Source organism: Echeneis naucrates, chromosome 24 (genome assembly GCF_900963305.1).
Source record: "Echeneis naucrates chromosome 24, fEcheNa1.1, whole genome shotgun sequence".
NCBI classification, from domain to species: domain Eukaryota; kingdom Metazoa; phylum Chordata; class Actinopteri; order Carangiformes; family Echeneidae; genus Echeneis; species Echeneis naucrates.
In genome coordinates, this window is record NC_042534.1 from 3163857 (window position 1) to 3187829 (window position 23973).

At 39.5% G+C, this 23973-nt stretch overlaps 1 protein-coding gene across 13 annotated transcripts in view; it reads right to left on the bottom strand.

The window, feature by feature from the left end:
* dnmt3aa (DNA (cytosine-5-)-methyltransferase 3 alpha a) overlaps positions 1–23973 on the bottom strand; it is a 48467-nt gene that overhangs the window by 17709 nt on the left and 6785 nt on the right. For 10 of the 13 annotated variants that reach the window (XM_029495885.1, XM_029495893.1, XM_029495887.1 and 7 more), the window contains exons 2-6: positions 23290–23526; positions 16524–16631; positions 7446–7569; positions 7177–7214; positions 6885–7001 (exon numbers count right to left, since the gene is read on the bottom strand). In XM_029495885.1, the coding sequence (XP_029351745.1) occupies positions 6885–7001; positions 7177–7214; positions 7446–7569; positions 16524–16631; positions 23290–23358 (456 nt within the window). In that variant the 5' untranslated portion in view covers positions 23359–23526. Of the gene's footprint in view, positions 1–6884; positions 7002–7176; positions 7215–7445; positions 7570–8677; positions 8812–9867; positions 10231–16523; positions 16632–23289; positions 23527–23973 lie in introns of those variants that run through there. The other 3 variants (XM_029495894.1, XM_029495895.1, XM_029495896.1) reach the window with 3 other exon arrangements.

The window sequence follows — 23973 nt, forward strand, 5'->3', positions numbered from 1 at the left end:
AACAAACTTGCCATGAATTAACTTTCTGGCCAAAAGAGTCAGCTTGTATTCTTCTTCTGTTAAAAGGAAAATCTCAAGCTGATATTTCCTCAAACACACACAGCTACATACTCTGCAAGAAAAAAGGATCAAATCAAATCAAATCACTTACAGACCGGACATGGCAGCTCTGCAACTGCAACTCTTCCTCCCTGGCTCTCTTTCTCTCCGTCATTTTCCTCGTCTGCCTGTCTGTCTGTCTCACCTCCTCCTCCTCCTCTTCTTCCTACACTTTCCTTTCTGTGCGTCTCCACCGCCTCAAGTCTCCTTTACACTCGGCCTCTTTGCTGATTGGCCAGCAGTGAAGTGTGTGATTTACTGGCTTCTTCACCTAACAGATGTTTAGGTGAACTTCCACCACACACACACACACACAAACATCCACATCCAGTTATGTCTGGCTGCCCCAGGGCTTTAAGGGTGATGACACACACACATACACAAATCCAAGCCGGTGTGTGTATGAGGTGTGGACATGCACTGAAGTCAAAGGTTAGGTAAGCCTCAGGGTTTGACAAGCCAATAGGATGTGTTAGGGTCACGACCTCACATTCACACACAGGCCCGCACGTTGCTTTCAAATGCAGTTCGACTTCAGAGTAACTTTAGCGTTACAGAGGAAAACAAATCGTCTGTGAACTGCAGGTTTGGGTTGAAGTGGACGAATAACGTCTGTCCTCATGTGGCGCCTTGAGGAGGAAACGACGTCACTCCTCTCGGCCACAGGGGGGCAGAGGAGCGTCAGCCGGAGCAGCAGACACACAACCCTGACAACGGAAGTTAGCAGCACACACACACACACACACACAAAAAAAAAAAAAGGGCGATGACCGTTCATAAAAATGGAGAACATGAAGTCAACAGCGAAGTGTCAATATCCAACGACCATCACACAGGGCGACTCCACTGGTTGTCAGATTGTACTGAAATCTATGGGAAAATGGCCCAACTTCTCACTCGACTTATTACCGTTTTTCCGTACTGATTCTCAAATTGGAGACGGCTGCATTGAAGAAAAAAAATCTGTATAACTGTAGACTGCTAACCCTGTTGACATGTGATATGATGTGATGCGCAGCTCAGGTTCAAACACCAAGAAATACACGAGAAGATTACTGCATCTAATTCGTCTGGTGCAGCTGATCTAAGGCCCGAGACGTCCCGGATGCATCACATGTGCCTGGAAGCTGTGGATTGTGTTCATTTCGATGCCCATGTTAAAGAGCAAGAGAGGACACACTGCAGCTGCAGCACATGATTCAACATCTCACCTATTTGTTGTGTGATGAGCAAGAATAGATGGAGAAAAGACCTGTTAACACTCATCCCTGCAATCTATGTCTACAATGAATCTGCAAAGAATTTAGCTGGCAGTAGCAGCAACACAACAGACACACATCACACATCGAGTGTGTTCATCAAAAGTTTCTCTGTAAAACCAGACCACAACCCCCCACACCCGTGTGTGTGTCTGTCAACAAGTTTCCTAGATCAACACATTGAGGTGTTTTCTTATCTCACCCAGTATGTAGCACTGAGTGGAGTACGAGTAAAAACAAGGTCAAGGCTAAGTGTGTCTTTGGTGTGCGACTTGTTAAACTCAATTAAACTGCACCCTCCAGTATGAAAAGCAAACTATACCCCCACTCAGTATTTATTTATTTTCTTTGCTGTAACCTTAAACGTGAAGGGAAAAGACGCCAGATGTTTTTACCCTGAAATGGAAAAGAGTTTGCTGAGTTACCAGGTTTCCTCCAGACTCCAGTGAGATGGGATATTGATGGGGCTGTTAACAGCTGGCTGCAGTTCAACTGACTGACAGAGTAAACACACACACACAGGCAGAAACCTGGAACTAGTTAAGACCTCCGTCTCCATCACTGATTTCTTCCCGCTCTCTCTCTTTCTATGGATATTTCTGTTTTCATTCCACCACATTTCTTTCTTTCTTTCTTTACTTTACATCTCAGTTTCCTTCCTCTTCCTTCCCTTCCCTCCCTTTCTCCTTACATCCTCTTCTTTATTCACATTCACCCTTTTCTTTTTTCCCTTTCTGTGGAAATCAGCCGAGTCCATTCACTCAATCACTGTGCTCAAGCACTTTTATGGCACTTTGGTTTTGTATTTTTAATTCATGTTATTTTCTACTTTTCATGGTACTTGCTGCACAGGATTCACCTCATAGCAGTAGTCACTCGAGATTAAGATACTACATAGAAAATTTATGACATTAAAAAATATGATACAATATTAAAGATGAATCCAGCTCAGGGTCTTCTCAGTGCCACCTGCTACAAAAAGTGGTGTCTGGAGTCACTTCCATTCAAAAAATCTAAAATTATTCCATTTAAATAACTTTTCAAGGCCCAAAAAGATAAATATCATTGTTATCATTATTCTTTATTTGACACAAAGCATTAAGAAAAGAAAAGCCACGTTTTTGTTATAAAGTAAACCTTCAGCTTTAACATGTGAGCCCGAGTTTGAACCACACTCACCCTAACCTGTGTAAATTAGTTATGTATGTAAATTACTTTGACCTGAAGTTTCATTCTTAATCCTGGCCTTTATTACATAATAGAGTATCTTTTAATTCATGTACTTTCATTGAAAAGAGGAACCATGTCCTGCCCTGCACTTCCTTCCTTTCTTTCTTTCATAACTTTGATTCTCTGGTCTTGTTTTCATTCACTGCTCACCATGTTGCTCAGCGTAATTTCTTTCTCCCTAATTTAAATGAAGTTATCAGAACAACCTACATTCAGGTATCAATTTCTGTCACTACTTCAGAGCGTGTGCTAAGACAATTTCAGCTTTTTACACCATCATTTAAAATGATTTAATTCTAAACCTTTTATCGGTCCCATGTTGATTTGTGCTTTGTAAATATATTTCAGACTAACAGCAGAGTAAAAAACAAACTGTTAATGTGGTTCGTCAAGTTGTCACATATTTTCTCTCTCATACATTTTCAAGGTTTGCGTCCATCAGACGCTGACAAGAGCCGAGTAAGTTCAAACTAGAGAACGAGGAAACAGCAACCGCACTTTCTCACACTCTCACATCCCCGGTGTTTCAGCCGCCCGCTCTGTCAATCAGGCTGAATGACTTTTTCTCCCCTTTTCATGACCACACACATCCTGTCTCTTTCAGTCATTCTGTCTTTTGTTTTTTTTTTTTTTTTTTTTTTTACGTCTTCCTTTCTCACACACACACACACACACACACACACACACACACACACACACTTTGCAGCATCTACAAACACTTGCTCACACACACACAACCATTCTTGGCAACAGCACAAACAGCACAGTCTTGAGAAACAAGCTGTTGACACAATTAAAGTGGCATACTGTAGTATTTACAACTTGATTACACATCCAGATTATTTTATGATCTGGTTATGATCATATAATTGAATGGCCTCTCTCTTTTATCTCTGTTTTTGGTCTCCACCAGATCCCAAAGTTTCTAACTATGTCTGTCTTTCCTTTGTGCTTTATTTGTGGCAGTTTTAGTTTAATTGTCCTTCTTTTCAAATGCAGAATTATTTCACTAATTCTCTGTTGTTTTTATTTGATGTAATGATTTTGCTCCTATTTCATCAAACCAGACTCTTTTGAATTGGTGTTTTAATTTGTTGTTTTGACTCGAAGAAGAATTAGGACAAAGATCCAAATAGAGTATTTGTGAGCACTTGTTTTTTAGCTGAATTTGGCTTCCTGCAGAGTTAATGAGAGCAAAGAGACTGAAGCAAACTGTAATGTTTTGGGTCATAAAAACAAAACAATGATGCTTTAAAGTTCTCTAGAGCGGAGTGGAACGAATGATGAATATCTGAGGGGTTTGTGACTGTGAGTGACCACTTGCACATAGAAGTGGTCATGTGATCCATTGTTAACATAAAAATCCTGATTCAAGTGACTTCAAATAAATGTTTAAAACATAATGTGTTTAGTCTGACCCCCCTCTGCACCAACTTTTAATGAGGGCCTGCTTTGGTTCTCTTTATAGGAGTGGAACACAGGGATGTACTTCTGCAAATAAAAGCCTTACAATAATTTGGCATGAAGTTGATCAACACTGTATTTACTGTCCCAAAAAGCAGGAAAAGCCAACTGCACAGGACACACCTCAGTTCCCCACAAATCCCTTCTGGCTTCAACAAACTGCGAGTGAATGAAAACTAGTTGGCAACACTACTCCAGCTGAGTTAATGAGGTAAAATTCCTCCATTTCCATCAACTCAAAATATTTCTGACGGGCAAGAACCAAAGTAGTAAAAATGAATTTTAAACTAAATATTTCTAAATGATGTTTTCTTCATGCATGTAGTTTCACCAGAGAATACTAAATCCATAGATTGCCAGTTTCATAGTTAGAATTAAGTTTTTGATTCAAAACAGCTTTACAGATGCAGCTGCAACAAAAGAAATGTGTAATATGTGAAGGTAAGCTCCCAATTTCAAGAAATATTACATGTACATGCCTTCAGTGGTCTCGGTCGGCACTTCAGCTCTGCTTGTCAGTTAGAAAAAAAATAAAAATTGACAGTTCAATGATTGAACCATGAAAAAAATGTCTTTAATTCACCAAAGCCACTGTGTTTTCTCTGGACTGAATAAATCCTATGAGGGGTACGATGAGGGAGCGCTCAGACACACTGATGAAAAAAAGGTTGGGAACCACTGTTTTGGAACAATATCAAAGTGCTCAAATCCACCACTGGGGCACTTTTGGAGGAATGAATGTCAAAATAAACCAATGGTCAAAACTCTTTGGGAGATAAACATTTCACAGAGAGAGGCCTCTGCAGCCAGAGAAAGGGAAAGCACCATTTTCACTTTCAATGGCACTTCACTGTGTCAAGTGCTGCGTAAATGTCACTGAAAAAGGCCAATCACATTGAAAGACCACAGATCATCTTCCACTGGCTAGTTTGGTGTATGTGTTTGTGTGTATGTTTGTGCGCACATGAGAGGGAAGTCCGCTTCCCTCCAGTGTAAACAAATGTGCTCCCAAGAAGAGGAGGGCAGGAAAACTGAGAAACAGCGCTGTGCAACAAAGCCAACAGAGAGTGCATGTTTAACCAAACACGAGGATGATGTTGGTGAAAAATATTTTTGGATGTCAGTGGTTTGTGTGATGTTAAATATTTATGGTTTGACCCAAAACAGATGAACATCCTTCATGAGAAACTGTTCCAAAACATGTAGGGAACGATGAACGTCGGCAAAATGAGCCAGGCCTGAAGAGAGAAAGTCTAATTGCTCTTGGAGATCTGTTTTCCAAGAAAGAATGAAATGTATAAGACAAAACTCAGTGAAATGTAATGACTTTATGAAATATGTTAATTCCCTGCTCAGTTAAATTTAAAACCCTGTTAATACTACACAGACTGCAGTTTAACATCACTGTCATAACCCGTCCTGCCAAAGTCTTCAACTTTTACAACTACAGTAATTTACTATCAGACACTATCCTAATGATACAGTTAATTAAGTTATCACTACTTGGACCTTGATGAGTAGCATAATAATGAATGGATGGATTAACCGTTTAAAATAGATCCATTTAAGATAAGTTTGTGTTTAAACTGAAACTTGACCATTATGGGGAATTAATTTCCTGCTGCTCTAACACAGACGATAACTGAAGAAGGCAAAACAGTCTAACTACTCATTTTCTGTTTTCTGTTTTTAGGTTTGTGATGTCCAACAATCTGATTCTGACATGTCAGTTGGACTCTAAGATGGCAAATTTACCATCTATGAGCAGCATAAAAACATTTAATACTGTACGTCTTAATCTAACACACTAGAATACAATTGTACAATAAGCAGGGAAAAAATTGTGTTTTAATTTGTGATTCACTTTCTGTTTAATCACCGGTTTCCACTTTCTGGTCCCAAGTTGTTGACAAATGAATAAATAAGCATCTATAAATACATTATAGTGTCTTATGAATCATTTATTATATCATATATTTACCTAAACTTTTAATGAGTAACATTACTGCCTACAGCAGGCAAGGGAAAACATTTAAGGTATGTACATCAGTTTTTAATAAGGGCCTTTTTTGTTTTTACTCTGTCTTATTCAAACCTTGAAGATATCTTGACATTTTTATTTCCCTTGAAATACTTAAGTTTACGTTATTCTGATGGAATAGATGAAATAAGTATTTATGTTAGAAAGAGAAAGCATGTCTCTAAGTTTAGTGGTGGAGCAGCAGAAGAATACCTGCATGAATAAAATCGTACATTGGCTCAACATGCTGTGAGCGCCAGTGTGGGCTCGTTATACATTTTATAATATATTTTAAATGAAAATAAATTACACCTGCAGCAAACAGACATTTATATGGCGTGTCGCAGTGGACTCAAGCTGCCTGAACAGTTTTCTGCAGCACAAATGATGTTCAGAAGTAAAATTTTATTACTGCTATCTCATTTTATTGGAGTTAAATGAACATTTAACAGAAATGCCATATATTGAGTTAATAACCCAAACGCATGCAATCGTGTTAACATTTTTATCAGTGTAATACTGCTGTGAAGGTTGATTAAATTTCCCACATGGACTGAGTCATCAGTACTACAGCTGATTTCCACAGGTTCATTGTCAGCTAATCTAATGTTTACAGCGTAATGGATAGATATCCAACAACTAAAAAAAGACATAATGCAAAGGGGTATTTATGTGAGATATGTCCAAAGCCTTGTTAATTCTGACTGACGCGCTGACTTCGGCCGTTTCATTTTGATTCTTAAAGGAAACACAAGCCCCCATTTCACTGTTTCTATAAATTCACACAGACAAGAGACCTGAATCTCTCCCACCTCCATCTTCCAGTGGCTCAGCCATTCTTCCCTCTGTCTCCTGCTAATGTAGTATGGATCACCAGCCTGGAAAGTCACTCTGGGGACCGGCTTCCTCCGCAGCCTCCCAGTCTCACCCTGCATACACAAACACTCACACGTATAAAAACCTTGTTATACACTGACCGTAGTCTTAAATCTGCTTGCACTGCTCTTTGAGAGTATTAAATAAATTTTTTAAAGTAAAAAAAACAAACAAAAAAAAAACCCCAAAACTAAACAACACAGATGGGGTTACAACTGGTATTCTCACCTCTCTGGGGGAGTCGCAGTTTCTGTCGTCTGGCTCTTCTGCAGGAAAAGAAAAGTTACAGGAAATAGCCCATTTGTACAGATTTAACAAGAGGAATAATGAGGAGGTAGAGTCATGGTTTTCATCACTTTGTTCGTATATTTGACGCATCAAAGCAACAAGTTAGCAGTTGCGTTAAGAAAATGTAAAATTTAATGCCCATTGAAGATAAATTTGCCGCTTATATTTCATCTGATTCGAAATAACCGGGCTTTGCATAAAATCTTTACCCTTATTCCTCTCAGTTTGATCAAGTTTCCGACGCCCTCGCTTCTTGCGAGGGGAGGGGGAAGCCTCCGGCTCCTCAGGCGGGGTTGGGGGGGCGTTTGCGCAGGGGTCAGAGGTTGCCATCTCCTGGGAAACAGACAGAGCAGAGTCTATGTCTGAGAAAAATCTGCCACTCGCCCTCGTCTAGACAAAGCACCCGATAAGCATTATAACTGTACACACACACCAATTTTTCTGCCCTTGTTAATACAACACAGAGCAGGTATGTTGAGCAGAGCATGTCTGCATAGGCTCAATAATACACACCATCAACTCCCATTAACATACACACACACACACACACACACACTCCTACTACTGATATCATTAACAGTGCAGCTGATTAATGAGCAGGGTGATTAAATGACACTAATCCCATAACATTAGACTAAAATTATTTACTATGTAGCTGGGCGGTGGAGCGGCTGGGGTGGAGGGGTGGGACGTAGAGAAGGGGGTTGGATGGCCAAGAGAAAGATATGGAGTCAAACTGAGTTGAACAGTTTTTTGGTGCTATGGTTCAGCTTTTTATTTTACTAAAATGTATCAGTCCTTTTCTCTGTGCTTGTTAATGATTCATAGTTTATGAAATAATAATGCGTAGTATGGTGTCGGACATGTAAAAAACCAAAAACTACTTTGTTAAACTCTGATCATGTGTCAGCTGTAAAAGAGACCAGCAGGTTTTTTACGAGTGTGTGTCACTAATAGGCTAACAGATTTTACACTCCAACAGTTAAAAAGTGGAGAGTCGAGCTAAAAGTCAAACTCAAAGGCTACACTAACACTAGCCAGCACTAACAAGCCCACAAAGCCTGTAATGAGCAGGTGAGAAGGCCTGTAAAAGACAGAGAACGCAAAAGGTGACTAAAAGGGCTCCGGGACAGACTCAAGTCCACCAGCACACGATTTCAACACCGGACACTCCGACATGAATTTAACATAGGCGGAGTTTTGGTCCTCAAAGGTTTTCACTGGCCAAAACATCCAACCTCCGGGCAAAGCTGGCACAGCATTATATTAATGTGTGTTGTTGTCCTTTTTAAAAATGATTACAAATCAAGTCACTTCATCCTTAAAGCCACCTATTTGAGAATTAGTTGAGAATGTGGCTCCAAAATGCTGCAGGATTTTTACTAGAGCTGCAGTGAATCAATGAATTTATCATGATAAAAATAATTAACCACTATTATACCAAGCAGCTCAGACGTAGAGAGGGTTGTCCACTAATTGGCAGGTTGGTGGTTCAATCCCTGGCTCCTCCGGTCCTTTGGGGTATTTTCTTGGGTAACATGCTGAAGCATAAATTCTCTCTGATGGATGATCCATCACTATACGAGTGTAGGTCAGTGCGGGAGGCGTGAGATATGAGAAGTTGTTGTATGTGTGTATGAATGGGTGCATGTGGCTTTCATTGTTAAATGTTTTGATTGGCTGAGAAAAATACGACAACAGTCAAAGAAGCACAACTCTTAAATATGTGCTGTTCCTACTTTATCACATGTGAACAGCTGAAGCTTTTTTTGGTCATATGGACAGTAATCTGAATACGTGTGCATATATTTGGCATAACCTCTGTCTGTGGGAATTTATAAGCATTTTTCACTGTGTGATGTCACTTCATCGGCTTTGTGTGTAAAAGGAATTATCATTATTCTCCAATATTTGCCTTAAGCTTTAATTTTTTTCCTAATTTGTTTCAGGATTCATCAGGTTTTATGCCTGTCCTACCGTCCTTCATATTTGGAGAAAAAACAGGGAACTTAAGGGACACTAAATAAAATCGTGATCTTGATGATACAAAATTAGATTGCAGCTTGAAGCAGATAATACTTTAAATGCTGATGAATGTTATAAAGAAATCTTATGTGACATGTTCACTTAAAGTGGGAAATAAATAAAAAAATAAATTTACAGCATTTCATAGACATCAGGAAATGTGAAACACACAACACATTAAAACTAAACAAATCAAAGCATGAACTAAATTCAACCACTTGAGTCAAGTGGTTGAAATCAGTGTAAAACTTGCTATGTAAAAAAAAAATCAATCATGTGCTTAGCGAAGTATACATTCGGGACACTTACAATTACAGCAATAACTTAGCTTACATGATTTCTAAAACTGTGCGCACAAAACAATCAAACTCATGGTATGAATTAACTCAGATGAAAGTAATATGTTTCTTTAAAATTAAATCAAAATGAGTACACCAGCACATGAAATACCATCATGTGGTCTTGATGAGACCACATGGCCTTAACATTTGTAGTTTTAACCCCGAAATGAAATTAAAGCTGCATTAAGCATTTTTTTACCATTAGGAGCCGAAAAAATTTCAGCTCCTATAGCTAACTTTTTTAAGCAAACAACTGACTACTTACACATTCAGCAGAAACAGAGGAATCTGGACTTGCAGTCATCTTTTTGGCCACATGTCGAATGTAAATTCAAATCAGCCCTGGTTTGGTCCACAGACTCTCGAGAAAAAAAAAAAAAAATATCTGGATGTCTTTTGGTTGCTACATGTTCGACGCTCTTCAGTCACTTCGCCTCCCCGCCATTTTAGCGCTAAACAGGAAGTGTACAGTCAGGCCTGCGCGAACTGGTTGTACACTTCCTTGTGTGAGAGCAGGTGCATTGGTCGGCTTTTATTTTTCACACTTTTGACTTCGTGTGACAAGATAAAATAATTGCTTAATGCAGCTTTAAACATACACATAGTCCTTTTTGGTGCTGATTATTTGAGAGTAGTTATAAGTTGTACACAGTTACACACAGAAAGTACCTCCTGCAGCTACACTCGTGGTTTTTGTTGACTTTGTTGTCTTTGTCTCTTTCAAAGAGTCCTCACTAACATGCACTTCCTCTCAACTCAAAATTCAACTATGATCTTGAATGACAGAGAGTTTGGAAAGTACCTGACTTTTTCTGTACAGCTGATAGAATCTGATTAACCTGAGCTGAATGAAGAGAGAGACAGAAGAGTGGTGGTGGTGGTGGGTGGGGGAAAGTGTGTGTGTGTGTGTGTGTGGGGGGGGGGGGGGGGGGTCAGGTTGGATGAACGTTTGATGATACCCAGGGGGGCTGAGCAGAGAACAGGATGTGGCAAACAATAAAACAATAGTGCACCAAAAATAAGAAATAAAAGGCAAATCTGACACAGCAGATACATGCAGGATAGTTGATTTATACATGTTTAAGTCCAGTTATCTGAACTACAGCAAACACAGCCACATTTATATGTGCGTCCAGACGGGCAAATATTATTTCTGGCTCCTTCCAATATCAACCTGACCCATGAAAGTGACACATATGGGCAGAAATATGTGCACAGCAGGCACTTCTTTTTATTCCAGTTATTAATAATAGTTCACGTCAGAGTAGCCATGAATCCCGTCCAGATTGTGTTTGGGACAAACTGAACAAGCCTCAGCTTTAGCTCTGTCCTTTTTGTGTGTCAGTCAGAAAAAAAAAAGAGTTCCTCTAAAGAAAATGGCTTCAGCTTTCAGACTCAAGACTCCGTATCTGTTTTGATTAATATTCCTTTCCTCCATTTTTGCTAGCTAATACTACTAGAGATAGCTGCTGTACTGTGGGGACGTTGGTGAAAAGGAGCTATCTCTAGTCCAAAGAACAACTTTTAAACTCTCTAACAGGGATAACAAATCAAGAAAAACCTGGAAATTTACCTGGAAGGTCACAAAATCCTACTTACCTATAGATTGGTATTGCTTAGGGTCATTTATTATCTTTGTATTGTCGAGGTGTGATTATCCTCAGAGTAAAAGAAAGACGTGGGACAACTTTAGCTGCAACTATGAGCTTAGCTACATTTATACTCCGCTGGAGGTTTAGCAGGCATACACAGCTAAAACTAATAAATCCTGGAACAAATCCTCCTTTCATCGAGGTTAAAATAATCAGGTGTTGTGGAAAGTCTTTTAAGAAATTATCACTTTTGGAGGATATAGCTTATTTTTCTCTTAAACTGTATAATCTTATGGTGACAGCTGTTTCAGTTGAAACTGGGACTAATTAATGAATCTGTGGCTTATATTTCTAATTGTTTCTTTCACTGAACAATTTCTGACAGCTCAAAGTAAGATCTAAAATATTACTAAAACATATGTTGCATCAGCCAAACTTGACTGACTAATCAATGAAATGTCCTCCCTCCCATTTCTAATGGTAAAGATATAAACCTGGTATTATTATAGATTAAAGCTCAACAGCACCACAGACTGCATGCTTCAAAGTGATTAAACTGAATCCAACAGATGTATCTAATAAACTGGCAACAAAACACATTGTGCAGTAAAAATCAGTTTGTCCTAAATGCTACGGACAGAAGAGGGCTAAATAAAAAGAAAGAAAGAAAACATAAGGGAAAACTACAGTATTTGTGGTTTGCACTTTGTGTTGAATTTTACTGCAGCACAAGGGTGTATATTAATTCCGTAAAAATATAAATGCATAATATTTGGAAAAGCAGCTAAATAAATAAGAAATAAGTAGAAATAATGATGCATATAATCGATGTGATGAATCATTGGCAGTAGACAACAGACAACTGTGTATTTTCTCTCATAAACAGGAGTGTCAACTACTTTCTACCACACCTGCACTAAATTAAAACGTAATAAGCTGTCTAATAAGGACATGGGAGCTCTCATAAATAGAGCTTTTAAATGCAAAGATTTTTGATTTCCACTGATTCACTCAAACACTCCGTTTACAAAAGCCATTTTATGACACAGAAGGGGCAACAACCGAAAAGAGTCTGTTATTTTTGATTATAACACGTTGGAACAGATTCCATTTAGGCATGTTTACAGCCTCAATGGAAATAAATATAACACCCAGATTAATGCGTTGAATAAATTACATCCTTCATTTTGTTTCCAGTAAGGTGAACTCCTCAACAATCATTTCTACTACTGCAATGAGTCTTATACCACATTTATATCACCACTATGACTGGATGGAGAACTACAACCACTATAACTGCAATAACTACAGTCGTACCAACAGCACAACTATAGCTAACAATTTTACTACTATTCAAACATCAACTGTACTTTTCTGAGTACTTTTACTGTGACTAAAATAACAATGGTCCTGCTCCTATCAATACAGCTCCAAAAACTTTATTTCAATGCAGAAACCATTTTTTACAACCACCATTGCTACTATTTACACACTGCTGCACATCACATTAGAGTTACTAATACAACTACTACTAGCTTTACTGTAGTGTTAATAAATCTACCACTACGATTAAAAACTACGACTATTATTCTATTTCTACTGCTAAAAATGCTGCTATAACTAAGGACGATAAATGCTCCTATAATTTTAAAGGTTGCTTTATTACGACTACCTCAGGCTCAGAACATATAAATAAACTAATAATGGACCATAACTCTCACACTAACTTACTTGTGCCAATAGTTAGAGTATGATGACATTTTTGATCAAATAAAAAAATTTTTGTCAACCAGCCACAACTTAATAAACTTTCTATCCAACATAACTACAAATTTTCCTGATATCTTTGTGGCTTGGCCAAATAAAGGGAAAATTCCCAAAGAAGCAGAAAAAATTGTATATTTGATGAGAGCAGTTAAGATCTTGACAGTTAAAAATTAGAGTTCAGCCGTTGTGCAGATAAAATCTGGTTTTAGTGTGCAAGAAAAGTTTCATCATCTAGTAGACTTCACAGCTGACCGAGACTGTGTGGGGATTGCAGGCTACTTCAAACTACTCTGAAGTGTTTAAGCAGAAGCCACAAGCTCAACACACACATATAAAAAAGCCACCAGCTGCTCCACACATGGTGCCATTGGCACACACGCAAAAAAAAAAAAAAAAAAAAAAAAAAAAACCCGAGTAAAGAGGAAGAGACTGACACCGACCTCAAGTCAAACGACTGAGCGGAAAAGAGAAACTTAAGAGCCGTCAGCAAGAAAAAAAGAATCAATGAAAGCATGAAAGCAAAAAAAATATGGGAGCTTGAAATAGTCAGGGAGCACGTAGCTAATCCAATTATCCATGAAACCGTCATCATTACTGTAATAACGCCTGTACAGGCAAGTGCATTCATGTGTATTTGTTTGTACTTGTGTTAGAGGTGAACGAGTGAGCGAAGGACAGAAGTGAAGGAGACAGGGGAGGAAAAAGTGAGGCTCACTCCCCTCCCTCTCTGCTCTCTATAGTTAGTGTCACTGACAGCTCCACCCTGAGCTCAGCGCCACACAATGGCTCTATTCCTGGATACGCTCCACACTGTGTGTGTTTGTGTGTGTGAGGCAGAGAGAAGCTGAAGACAAACAGACTAATGGCAGTGTACTGTTCCCTGGAAAAGAGGCCTCTGTTTGGAGTACATGTATGTGCACCTACATGTACTGACACTGCACGCTGTTGACAACACTACCAGTGGCCATTGTTGCAGTCACTACTGCTACAAGTGTCTCTAATATTAGCACAACCGGCCATACTTCTACTTCTATTAGATTACCTCTAATAACACTACTGCTGCAACCACGTCCACGAGTACTTGTGCTGTTATTGCTGCTTTACAACTACTACTAGTACTTCTACTAATTCAATTTACCCTACATCGCTTATTCTGCTAATGCTGTGACAACTATAACTATGACCACCTGCACTATTATTTTGTATGTAAGCTACCACTTCTTCTGCGTCTGCATTACTGCTACTGTTATTACACAGCTACACAACTGCAGTTACTGCTACAGCTCATTTTTATATGACAAGAACTATTGTACGGCAATCACCACTATTATACAACAACTGCTGGTACAACTACTATACTATAATACCAACACAACTACAACAACTACTACTGTTATGCTAGTAAATCTACTGTTACTACCAAAACCTCTTTATTACACCTATTTCTACTTACATTGACACTGCTATTGCAGTAATTGCTGCAGTAACTGTTACTGCTACTATCGATGCCAGAAATCATATATTATTTAATGAACACAGCACTTCAACACTTCAACAGTCACTATTTTTACTATTGCACTTTAACTCCACTGCAGATTACACCATTACATCTTCTAGCACGACTTCTGTTATGCTACAACTACTACTGGTTGTACAACTATGTTACTAAACCTACTGCTACTATTAAAAACTCTACCTGTTTATTCAGCTCAAACAGCTGCTTCTGGAGCACTATGGCTGATATTGCAGCTTAAACTACTGATAGCACTGAGGTACAAACAAACACAGCGTTTGTCAAGCACTTTATGTGTAGCCCCATGTGTGTTACATATGCGTGTGTGGTTTGTGTGTGTGTGTGTGTGCGACAGGGTTTTACAATAATCCTGCCCATCTTGTCAGAGCTCAGACATCAAAGCATGATCAGACCTGCTCTCATCACATGAATACCCCCACACACACACACACACACACAGTGGGGTGGTTGTTTGATCAGCTATATTGACTTGCTGATCCCACATTGGAGTTAAGTCAGCAACAAAAGGACCCACACATACACACACACACACACGCACACTGGTTAAGTGATGAGCGGATGAGTGAGGAGCAAAATATGGAGGAGAGGAGCTGCCAGAGACCTGAAGTCATTCAGAGTGAATAAATACATTGTTTGGTGCCATTACAGTCATAATGCAGCACAGATTATTACTGCTGGCCTAAAGGTGATTGGAAGGTTGCCAGTTCAAACCTCCAGTGGCGCAGACACAAGGGAAGAATAAGTAGGTAACACTTTCACCTTGTAAAAATAAAAACACTCATCCCGAAACAAAAAAAAAAAAATCTAGGTTTTACTCTGGTTTCCTTAAAAAAGTTTTGTTTTTGTGCTATCCAAAAAAAAAAAGGTCACCTAGATGGAGATGCTTTTCATTTTTAAGTGTGTTTTGAAATAACCACAGTTGTGTGGATGTTGTTTTGGTCATGTGTCTGTTTTCTCCTCTCCGGCTCACATGTTTCTGATGTCAGACAATGGAACAAGTCTAAAATAGTGACTGCGACACAGCCCATTAACATACATGTTAACCGGCAGACACTCCAAAGCTGTTTCCAATCTGCGGCTAAAATCCTGATTTCATATCACTGACGTCATCTGACAAACTCAATGGCATCGGTTAAAAGCAAAGACTGTGCCGTGATTTTGGCTCACTATATTTAAAATGATCAGAGAAACAGTTAGTTGCTCCATTAAAAAAACAACACAAAACTCTGAATTTGTTTGGAAGTAACAGGAAAGAAGAGGATCAGTTTAATGAGTAGGAAAAAGAAGCATTAATTGATCCAATCAAACTTCCCTTGGGTGTTATCAAGTATCTAACAGAGTAATGTCATCGCAGGAAAGCGTGTTAAAATATCACAATAACTTTCAACATGTTTTCATTTCTAATCCTCCTGAGCTAAATCCAAGTGATAGTGGTGTGGGTGGAGGCCAGTGCTCATCCAAAGTTAATTATCACTTTGTATTGAAAGCCATTTTTATTATTTTCAAACTCAGGAATTCATCATGTGGCTTTAAGCAAAGCGATAAGGAAAATACAGGTGATGAAGCCATGCTGATGTGTGAAATAATGGCAGATTGACAATGAGGAGGTGAAGCTGTAACCAGTCAGTTCACACTGCGGAGGGGAGGAGGAGGAGGGGGGGTCACCACTGTCAGTGCTGGTAAAAAAAATTAAATAAATGTCTCAATGTAACGTACAAAAAGAAGAAAAATGCTTTTGTGAGGAGGAGAGTCTTCTCTCACGCTATCTGTCAAACACACTCAGATGTGACACCTGATTGCTGCAGCGTGTCCTCAGATTTCTGTGAAAAGACGGAGCTGACTGTGGCTGACAGTCTGAGTTAACGTGAATTAAAGTGCCCTTGGTATCGGTGCATGCATGTGTGGCGTGTCTTTTCATGTTAGATGGTGGGGGGTGGAGTATTTTGTTTCGATGAGCAGATCAATCCATCACACTGCTGTGGTTCAAAGCATCAAAGGCCAATGATAGGGCATAATTACAGTACTCACAGGAAGCAGCTGTTTGCGTTTCCTGCCTGGGCGGCCCACTCTGCGCTTGGTGCGGGGGCTCGCTGGCGTCCCCTCCTCTGGACTGTCTTGGTCTGCTCCATCTTCACTCTGGCCAGTTATAGAGAGGCCACATCAAACAGTGAGCCAATGAAATGACTGTATGAAGTTATAATTGATGTCAGCAGTCAGGCCGCAGTAAATCAACAGTGATCCAAGGCAGTGTGGTTAAGAAACTCTCCGGGGGAGAAACTCGAGAACAGAGAAAAATGAATAAAGGTTAGCACCATACCATTGAAAGTCTACAATAAATTGGGTATCTGCAGCTTGACAAAGCCAAATTTCACAGTTTGGATGATCTTGTCGCAAGAGAAGAGAAACTAAGTTTGCTGACCAATTCAAAAACAAACTACTCTAAAAACAAATCTTTCAAAACCCAGCCATGTTATAAATGAAGAAATTCGTTCTAGTACACTAAAAATGGGCAAAATATGAAAGAGAAAACCAGTAAATTATATGTTTACAGACATTAAATCCAGCTGTGTTTAGTAAAACAAGATAGGACAAATGTTGTTGAGTTTCTGTGGATTGGTATGTAGAACAAAGAGATATTAAACTCTCTTTCATTTGGATAATTCATGAGGCCTTTTAGAAACCTGTCAAGATCTTGATAGCATCGTGCTATTCTGCATTTCTTTATATTGCTGCCTCATGTGAAGCTTTGAACTGAAACAAATAAGCCTCACCGCAGTCTCCTCTGCTCAGCTCGCAGCAGGAACATTGTGGAGTTGTAGAACAGCAGCGGTGTGGTTTTACAGTTTTATACGTAAAGGTAAAAATACCTTTCTGCACCTGCGTTTTAACTAGGTAGTGTGTCGACAAAATCAATGTAAAAAGCCACCTCTGAGAGGCTTCTTACCGGAGGGACTACCTGATGAGATTACAGTGTGAGCTCAGATAACCGCGGGCAACATTTTTTACCGTCCACACATTTCATTTGTTACATCACATCAAACTAATAAGCCCTCCTTACAGCGTCCTTATGTCAGCGCCATTGGCCATTCACTGGTTTGCACGCCCACTCGCAGCCATGTGCAGTTGATTTCAATCAAAAGAGGCTTGAAATTTTGACTTCAGCACCAACAAGTCATGACCTTGGACTTGCCTGGCAAGATTCCTGTCATGTAAGTATGAATAATGGAAAAGGATGAATTTAATAATTACCTGTGAAAAAACTGCACATATGGATTGATCCCATGTGGCTAACACCAGAGCCACTTAGTATAGTCAGAATGAATAAATATTACTTTTTAAAAGAACCTCATTATTTCTGGTGATTTACTAAATGAACTTCAAGACTTTTTTAGAACCTAAAACATCGGATAAAGGATTTACAATGAATTTATTCTTCCTCTGTGCCTGATCAAAGTGGGTGTTTTCTAGCTTTAATGGCATAATTATAAATAATTAATGCGTGCAAAAAGAGCTAATATAGTGCGGAGAGAGTGTCTTAAAAGGCCTGAGTGGTGTGAATGAAGATCAGCATCACACATCACATTAGCTGTGAGTGTTTTTTGCGTCTCCCCCCCAGCTTTAATCTCGGCAGATATACAATCGCTGGTAACTTGAGGGTCTGACCAAACACTGTCAGGTCCACACTTTCTATTTTTATATTAGCACTGGGCAAAGTTCAACTTGCTACAAGTCTCAGGCCTGTGCAAAATTTTCATTACACCCAAGAGGACACGTGAAACAGCCAAATAAAATAAGCAACACCTGCTGTAACTTTAATGTGGTTTCATCATGTAAGAGATTAGACCAGTTTCTTTCAGTGTATTTCAGTATTTTAGCCAGGAGGCAGGAATGTGCTGGCTGCACTGATTTCTACAACAGGCCTTTTTACTCATATTTGAACACTCTTTATGTGCATAGCTGCCGCGGGCAGAAACTAAATAAAAGTCATTGTTAAATAGAAGAAACATTAGGCTGGTGTATTGCTGAAATGAACCAGGCAGTCAGAAGGAACACTGTTTTTAATTGTCGTACTTGTTCACTGTTTCAAGAGCGGCAAGAGACGTAAACAGGAATAAACCCAATGAGGGTCATCAAAAATGGCACACTGGAAAGCAACTATCAGGGCCAGCGACATAAAAATAAAGACAACAATGAAGGCAGCAACAAGCTGACCACTCACAGTTTCTGTGGTCTCTATAGCAGATGTAAATCTGCATTAGCTGAAATTCAGGGGTACATATTAAAGGAAGCAGAGCTGCTGTGTGGCTTTGGTGTCAATGTGTGTGGCCTCTGAAATTCTGCTGTGACGATTTAACTGTAACAACGAAAGCAACAGCAACTCTGCTGCTGTCATTGTAGTTAGCTGATTGTTATTTTTGTTGATCATATGTAGTGATCAGATTTCTGAGATGAAAACCTGGCACACTTCCAATTCTTCCAGTCAACATCCTTAAAATGTCCAGTGTTTGTAATTATTGAATAAAACGAGGGGGGGGGGGCATTCCTACCTGACCCTGGTAATTCACGTAGGCTACTATAATTGCTGGTATAAATGGAAGGGTGGTCGACTCAATTCAGTGTCTGTGTGGGAGATAAACGTTGTAGGTTTGATTCTTGGCACCAGAAAACTTCCTGTTCTCCCCAGTCTGACTCATGACTCATGAGCAACATATCTGTTGTAAAACCACCTGCTTACTTGTGAACGCCTTAAAGGTCACGCAAAAAAGTAAAGCAACATACATTTATATATAAATGTTTAAAACTTGTGTCGATATTGATGTGATACCTCTTATTATTCAGGAAAGATATTGTTGTGCAAAGTCTGGCAGCCTCTCCTTTTTTTGTTCTTCTTCTATGATTTTAGACGACAGCTGACATCCAGGTATTAGCACTGCTGCCATTTGAGGAATCACTCTGCTGCTACACTGTCTGGTCCACCAAATGTTTTTTTACACAAATCCTGTTTCCCCTTTTTTTTACTTTTTCCAAAGTGAAAACAAATTTTCAACAAGTTCCGGCAGCAGGACTTTAGGTATGTTTTGTTTTTGATAGTTTGCCAGTTGCGTTTCTGAACTTCTAACCAGTGTGTGAGGCAGCTAACCTCTTCTCTGCCTGGAGACAACACAAAAGAAAAGAAAAGAGCTCTGATTGGCCGTCTGCCGCTCTGCTCTGCTGCCCATCACCCTCTCCGGCCTGTTTTTAATTCCCAGTTAAAAAACAGGAACATCTCCAGTGACAGGAGATGTCTGTGCTGCAGCTTGGTGGATATGTAGTGGAGTCTGCGAGGCCAATGTTTTCTTGTGTACGGCTCAATCGTCCAACTGTGAGCTCTTTGAGCTTAATAACACAACCTGCTCTGTTTCCTTCTCTTTCCTGTTACAGTCGGCGCTGCCTGCCGTCGGCTCGTTTCCACTGAGGTCTTCCTCCCTCCGTGGTGGTGACAGTGGAGCGGTTACTAGGGTGAAGAAACTGCTTAGCAACTGTCTCCGACGGGGCCGCTGTGCTGACTAAACAGTCTGATGTCACTTCCCTGACGATCAGCATAGCAACCAGCTAGAGCGGGTAATGGCCTTGTGCCTAGTCGGCCTAGTGTGCCATCCATATGTCTGTGTCACGACACACATTTGCACACACACATGTTTTAACAAGATGGCTTTACTGTTACTTGATGAAAGTGCTACTACACGAAAAAAAAAAGAAAAAAAGAAATGAAATGCGATTAATCTCTTCAAGAATATGTCAACACACACAAACACCAGGCGATCTGTCCATATAGCTTTGGTCTATTTCTGTCTCCCGGCAGGTTATTTTAGGCTGCTGCAGTTGCTAAGCAACCAGACTGCAAACCAGGCGGGCAGAGGAGGATCCCATCCTCAGCAGTTTGTCCCCTTCCTTTCTTCCCCATCCCCAGATCCTCCTCAACCTTTTCCTTTCTCGTGCTCCTTCCTTCTGCCCCCCCCCCAACCAGACTCCTCTGGTTCCTTTCTGTATTTCACTTTGAATCCATTACTTGCTCAAACATTGGCTAATAAAGCTGTCAGCAGAACATACACAAGACACTTTCATCCAAATTCAGCCTCTGTGCAGCCCTAATACATGTTAACACATCTGTATTTCAAGCAATCCCGTCTTTGGGGCAATTAATATTTAGACATTTAAGTGCTGTAAGACAAAACATATGAACTAGCTTTATGTTTAAAGCCTCAAACAGCGCAGCTCACATGATCTAAATGTTTGTAGTTTGTAACGTAAGTGTGAATAAAATAACTGTTGGCACTTGACATCCAAAGCATTAGAGAGGAGGGATGACCTAAGTTGACAGAGATGGTGCTTCGCTCTGCTCGGGTGCATTAAGGGGAAAGCATCAGATCGAGTTTCAAGTTATTAAAAAATGATAGACATGTATGAGCTAAAATAAGGGTCAATAAAGTCCTGAGCTTGTGCAGTGAGCTACATAAATCTCCAGCGCTGTCACTGTATATTTCACTCTGCAACAGTGAAGCAAAGACTTTGGTTGTAAATATGAGTTTGGGGTCTGAATTTTCCAGCTAAAAGCTAATTTCTTAAAAGTTTTTGAGGTCAAGCTCATAAATACAGTTGCAGAAATAAAACAAAAACCAAAGAGAAGATTTAATGTTCAATTTTGTTTCTGTTTCTTTGTTCTGAGGGATTAAGACGTTACCTCAAATGATTGGGTGGCACTTTCTTTTTTCCACTATCTGAACCCACCCATTTCTGTTCAACTCTAACGTTTGAACAGTAGCTTCTGTCACGTCCAGTGGATTATAACTGAAATTAGTAAAAGCCTCCCACACCTCTATTCTCCTTCAGTAACTTGCCATGGCTTTTCCAAACACCATGACTCACGCTGGTTTCTCTCCGTGCTTTTCTGACTCTTTCAGAAAACACAGAGACAGTCAAGTCTCAGGAAGTCAAAAAGCACCACAAATTCTATAAGGGAAACTTTGTGCATGTTGGCTCTTTGCCACCGTCTCAATGTGGAAGTAAGCGAGTAAGGCGGCTCTTTATATAGCAGCACTATAGAATGAACTTCAAACTTCTCACAGATTTACGAGGGCTGCCCTGGGCTCTAGGGGTGCAAATGAAAGGAGCTATTTTTCACCTCCTGTATGTCTGTGTGATAATGTGTGTGTGTGTGTGTGTGTGTGTTCATTTGTGTAAGGTAAAAGAGAGGAAAAAAAAAACCCAGACTCTCCAAACCCTGCAGTAGTCTCAGCTACATGTGGTCTGAAGAGTGTGTGGAATGCAGAGGAGCCAGAAGTGAATGTAAATAAATAACTGTAAGTTTAATTATTACAGACACACATTGTCTGACCTGCCAGATTTTTTTAATTTTTCTTTTGTGGGTTTGTTGGCCAAAATAAGCTCTCAAGTGCATGCTGAGAGGCCAAAGTAGTAGTGGTAATGATAGCTGTAGTAAAAGGGGTTGTGGTTGTAATAATATCTGTGGCTACAGAATATCAGTAGTAGTATTTCAGTATGTACAATAATAGAAGCAGCAATAATAACAGTAATGGCAGCAACAGCAGCTGAAGCAGAAGCAGTGGCACTGGTTGTGTGTGGAAAACTAGGTATAAATATATCTTAAGTGCTACATTACAGTAGCTGTAATGAGTAATCCAGGATGGATTTCATTTCTACTTATAACACTATTTACAGAAGGAAACATTAAACATTTCACATAAAAACATTTATCTGACGATTAAACGTCTGTAGCTGCCAATCTAAATATAATTAGTATTTGAATATGTGTAATAAGTGCAGCAGAGTAGAAACAGTAGAAGTTTTAAGGCTTGGAGTAAGAGCCGATGATGGGGAATACCAGACTGAAGTATAAATACTTCAAGCATCAGCCATATTTACACTGTGTTTACTTGATGCCTTTGAGATCCCGCACACAAACCAATTAGCTCCGCTCTGTAATGACCTCCATAAAACTGATGTAGTGCCATGATTCAAATAACTCAGCAGTATATTGATTAGTTTTTTTTATCACTTGCACTTACTTTGCTACACTTAAAAACTGATTATACATTAATGCAATTAACACGCCAAAAGGGACTAATCATCAAAATTGGCACCTTTACTGTTGATACTTGCAGCAAAACTAAATTTTTATGGAGGCTTGAGAGTGCCAATTTTGTGGCCCACTGAAACATTTTTTTAAAAAAGATGCGTGATGTGTTATTTGTAAATTAAACTTAAAATAGAAATGAAAGGAGTCCTGTAAGCTACACTGAATTTTATTACTATTTCAATGTTAAATAAAATCTGCTATGAAACATCTTTTATTTGTTGTTGATAGTCTGACATTTCACAACCTAATTATATACCATATAGACACTAAATATACAAATGGAGTTGATATATTGTCCAGTATTTGTGCTTGTATGTGATTTTTCGAAACCTTTGAAACACGTTGTATTGCTTATTTCATACAAAAAATATCAATGATCTTTACCATTATAACATACATTCAACGGTTATCTCCTGCTTTAACATTTGTTAAAAACCTAAATGTAAAGTTTGGACACACTCCTGGCTCCATATCAAATCTTTACACTACTATAAATGTTTTATACCATTTTTTATGGACGTTCTTTCCAATTGTGGTACGGCTGGTTTCAGTCAATTAGAGGACTTTTCTGAGGTGCTAACAGTAAAATCAGCAGTAGAACTAATGTTTGCAAATAAATAGAATATAGAGCGTAAAAGAAAATTTTTCCTTTCTCACCACGTCATTGGAGGCGTCGTTCTCTGGTGTCTGTGGCGGCTCGGTGGCAGCAGGACTGTTGGACGGCATGGCTAGGAGCAGCTCGGTGAAACGAAGTGTAGAAGGGGAAAAAATGGGGGGAATAAAATCAAAACATGGGAAAGGCCCTCAAAAGCACCAGGTGGGGCTTCATTCAAGCTGCCTGTCGGTCAGTTGGTCGGACAAACAATCACTCGCTCATTGAGTCCTCCCCCTCTCCTGGGAGGGAAGAAAAAGGAAAACATACACAGAATGACATGAGTGGATTTACCTTAAGAGGAAACTTGCAAAGTTTTAATAAGAAATCATTTCCCAATATGTGGCTGACACCTCCTATCCCCTTCTTTCCTTTCCTCAGTCCCTCCACTTAACACTCAGCCTTTCACACAGACACAAAAAGAGTCAGGATCACGACTGCACAACAGGTTTGTGTGTCGATCCCCATGAACTTCAGTTGATGGATGGGACCCCTGCACATGCAGAGCAGAAAAATTTTCAATACGAACAAACCCAAACACACAGGTATGCAGGTGTTCTCAGAGGAAACATGGCTGTCACACTATGATTGATGTGGCCTTTGTGTGTTCATTTCCTTAGACAAAATGGCTGCAGGTAAGAAGTCGTGTCTAAAATCAGATTTTTTTTTTTTCCCCCCACTAGCATGAC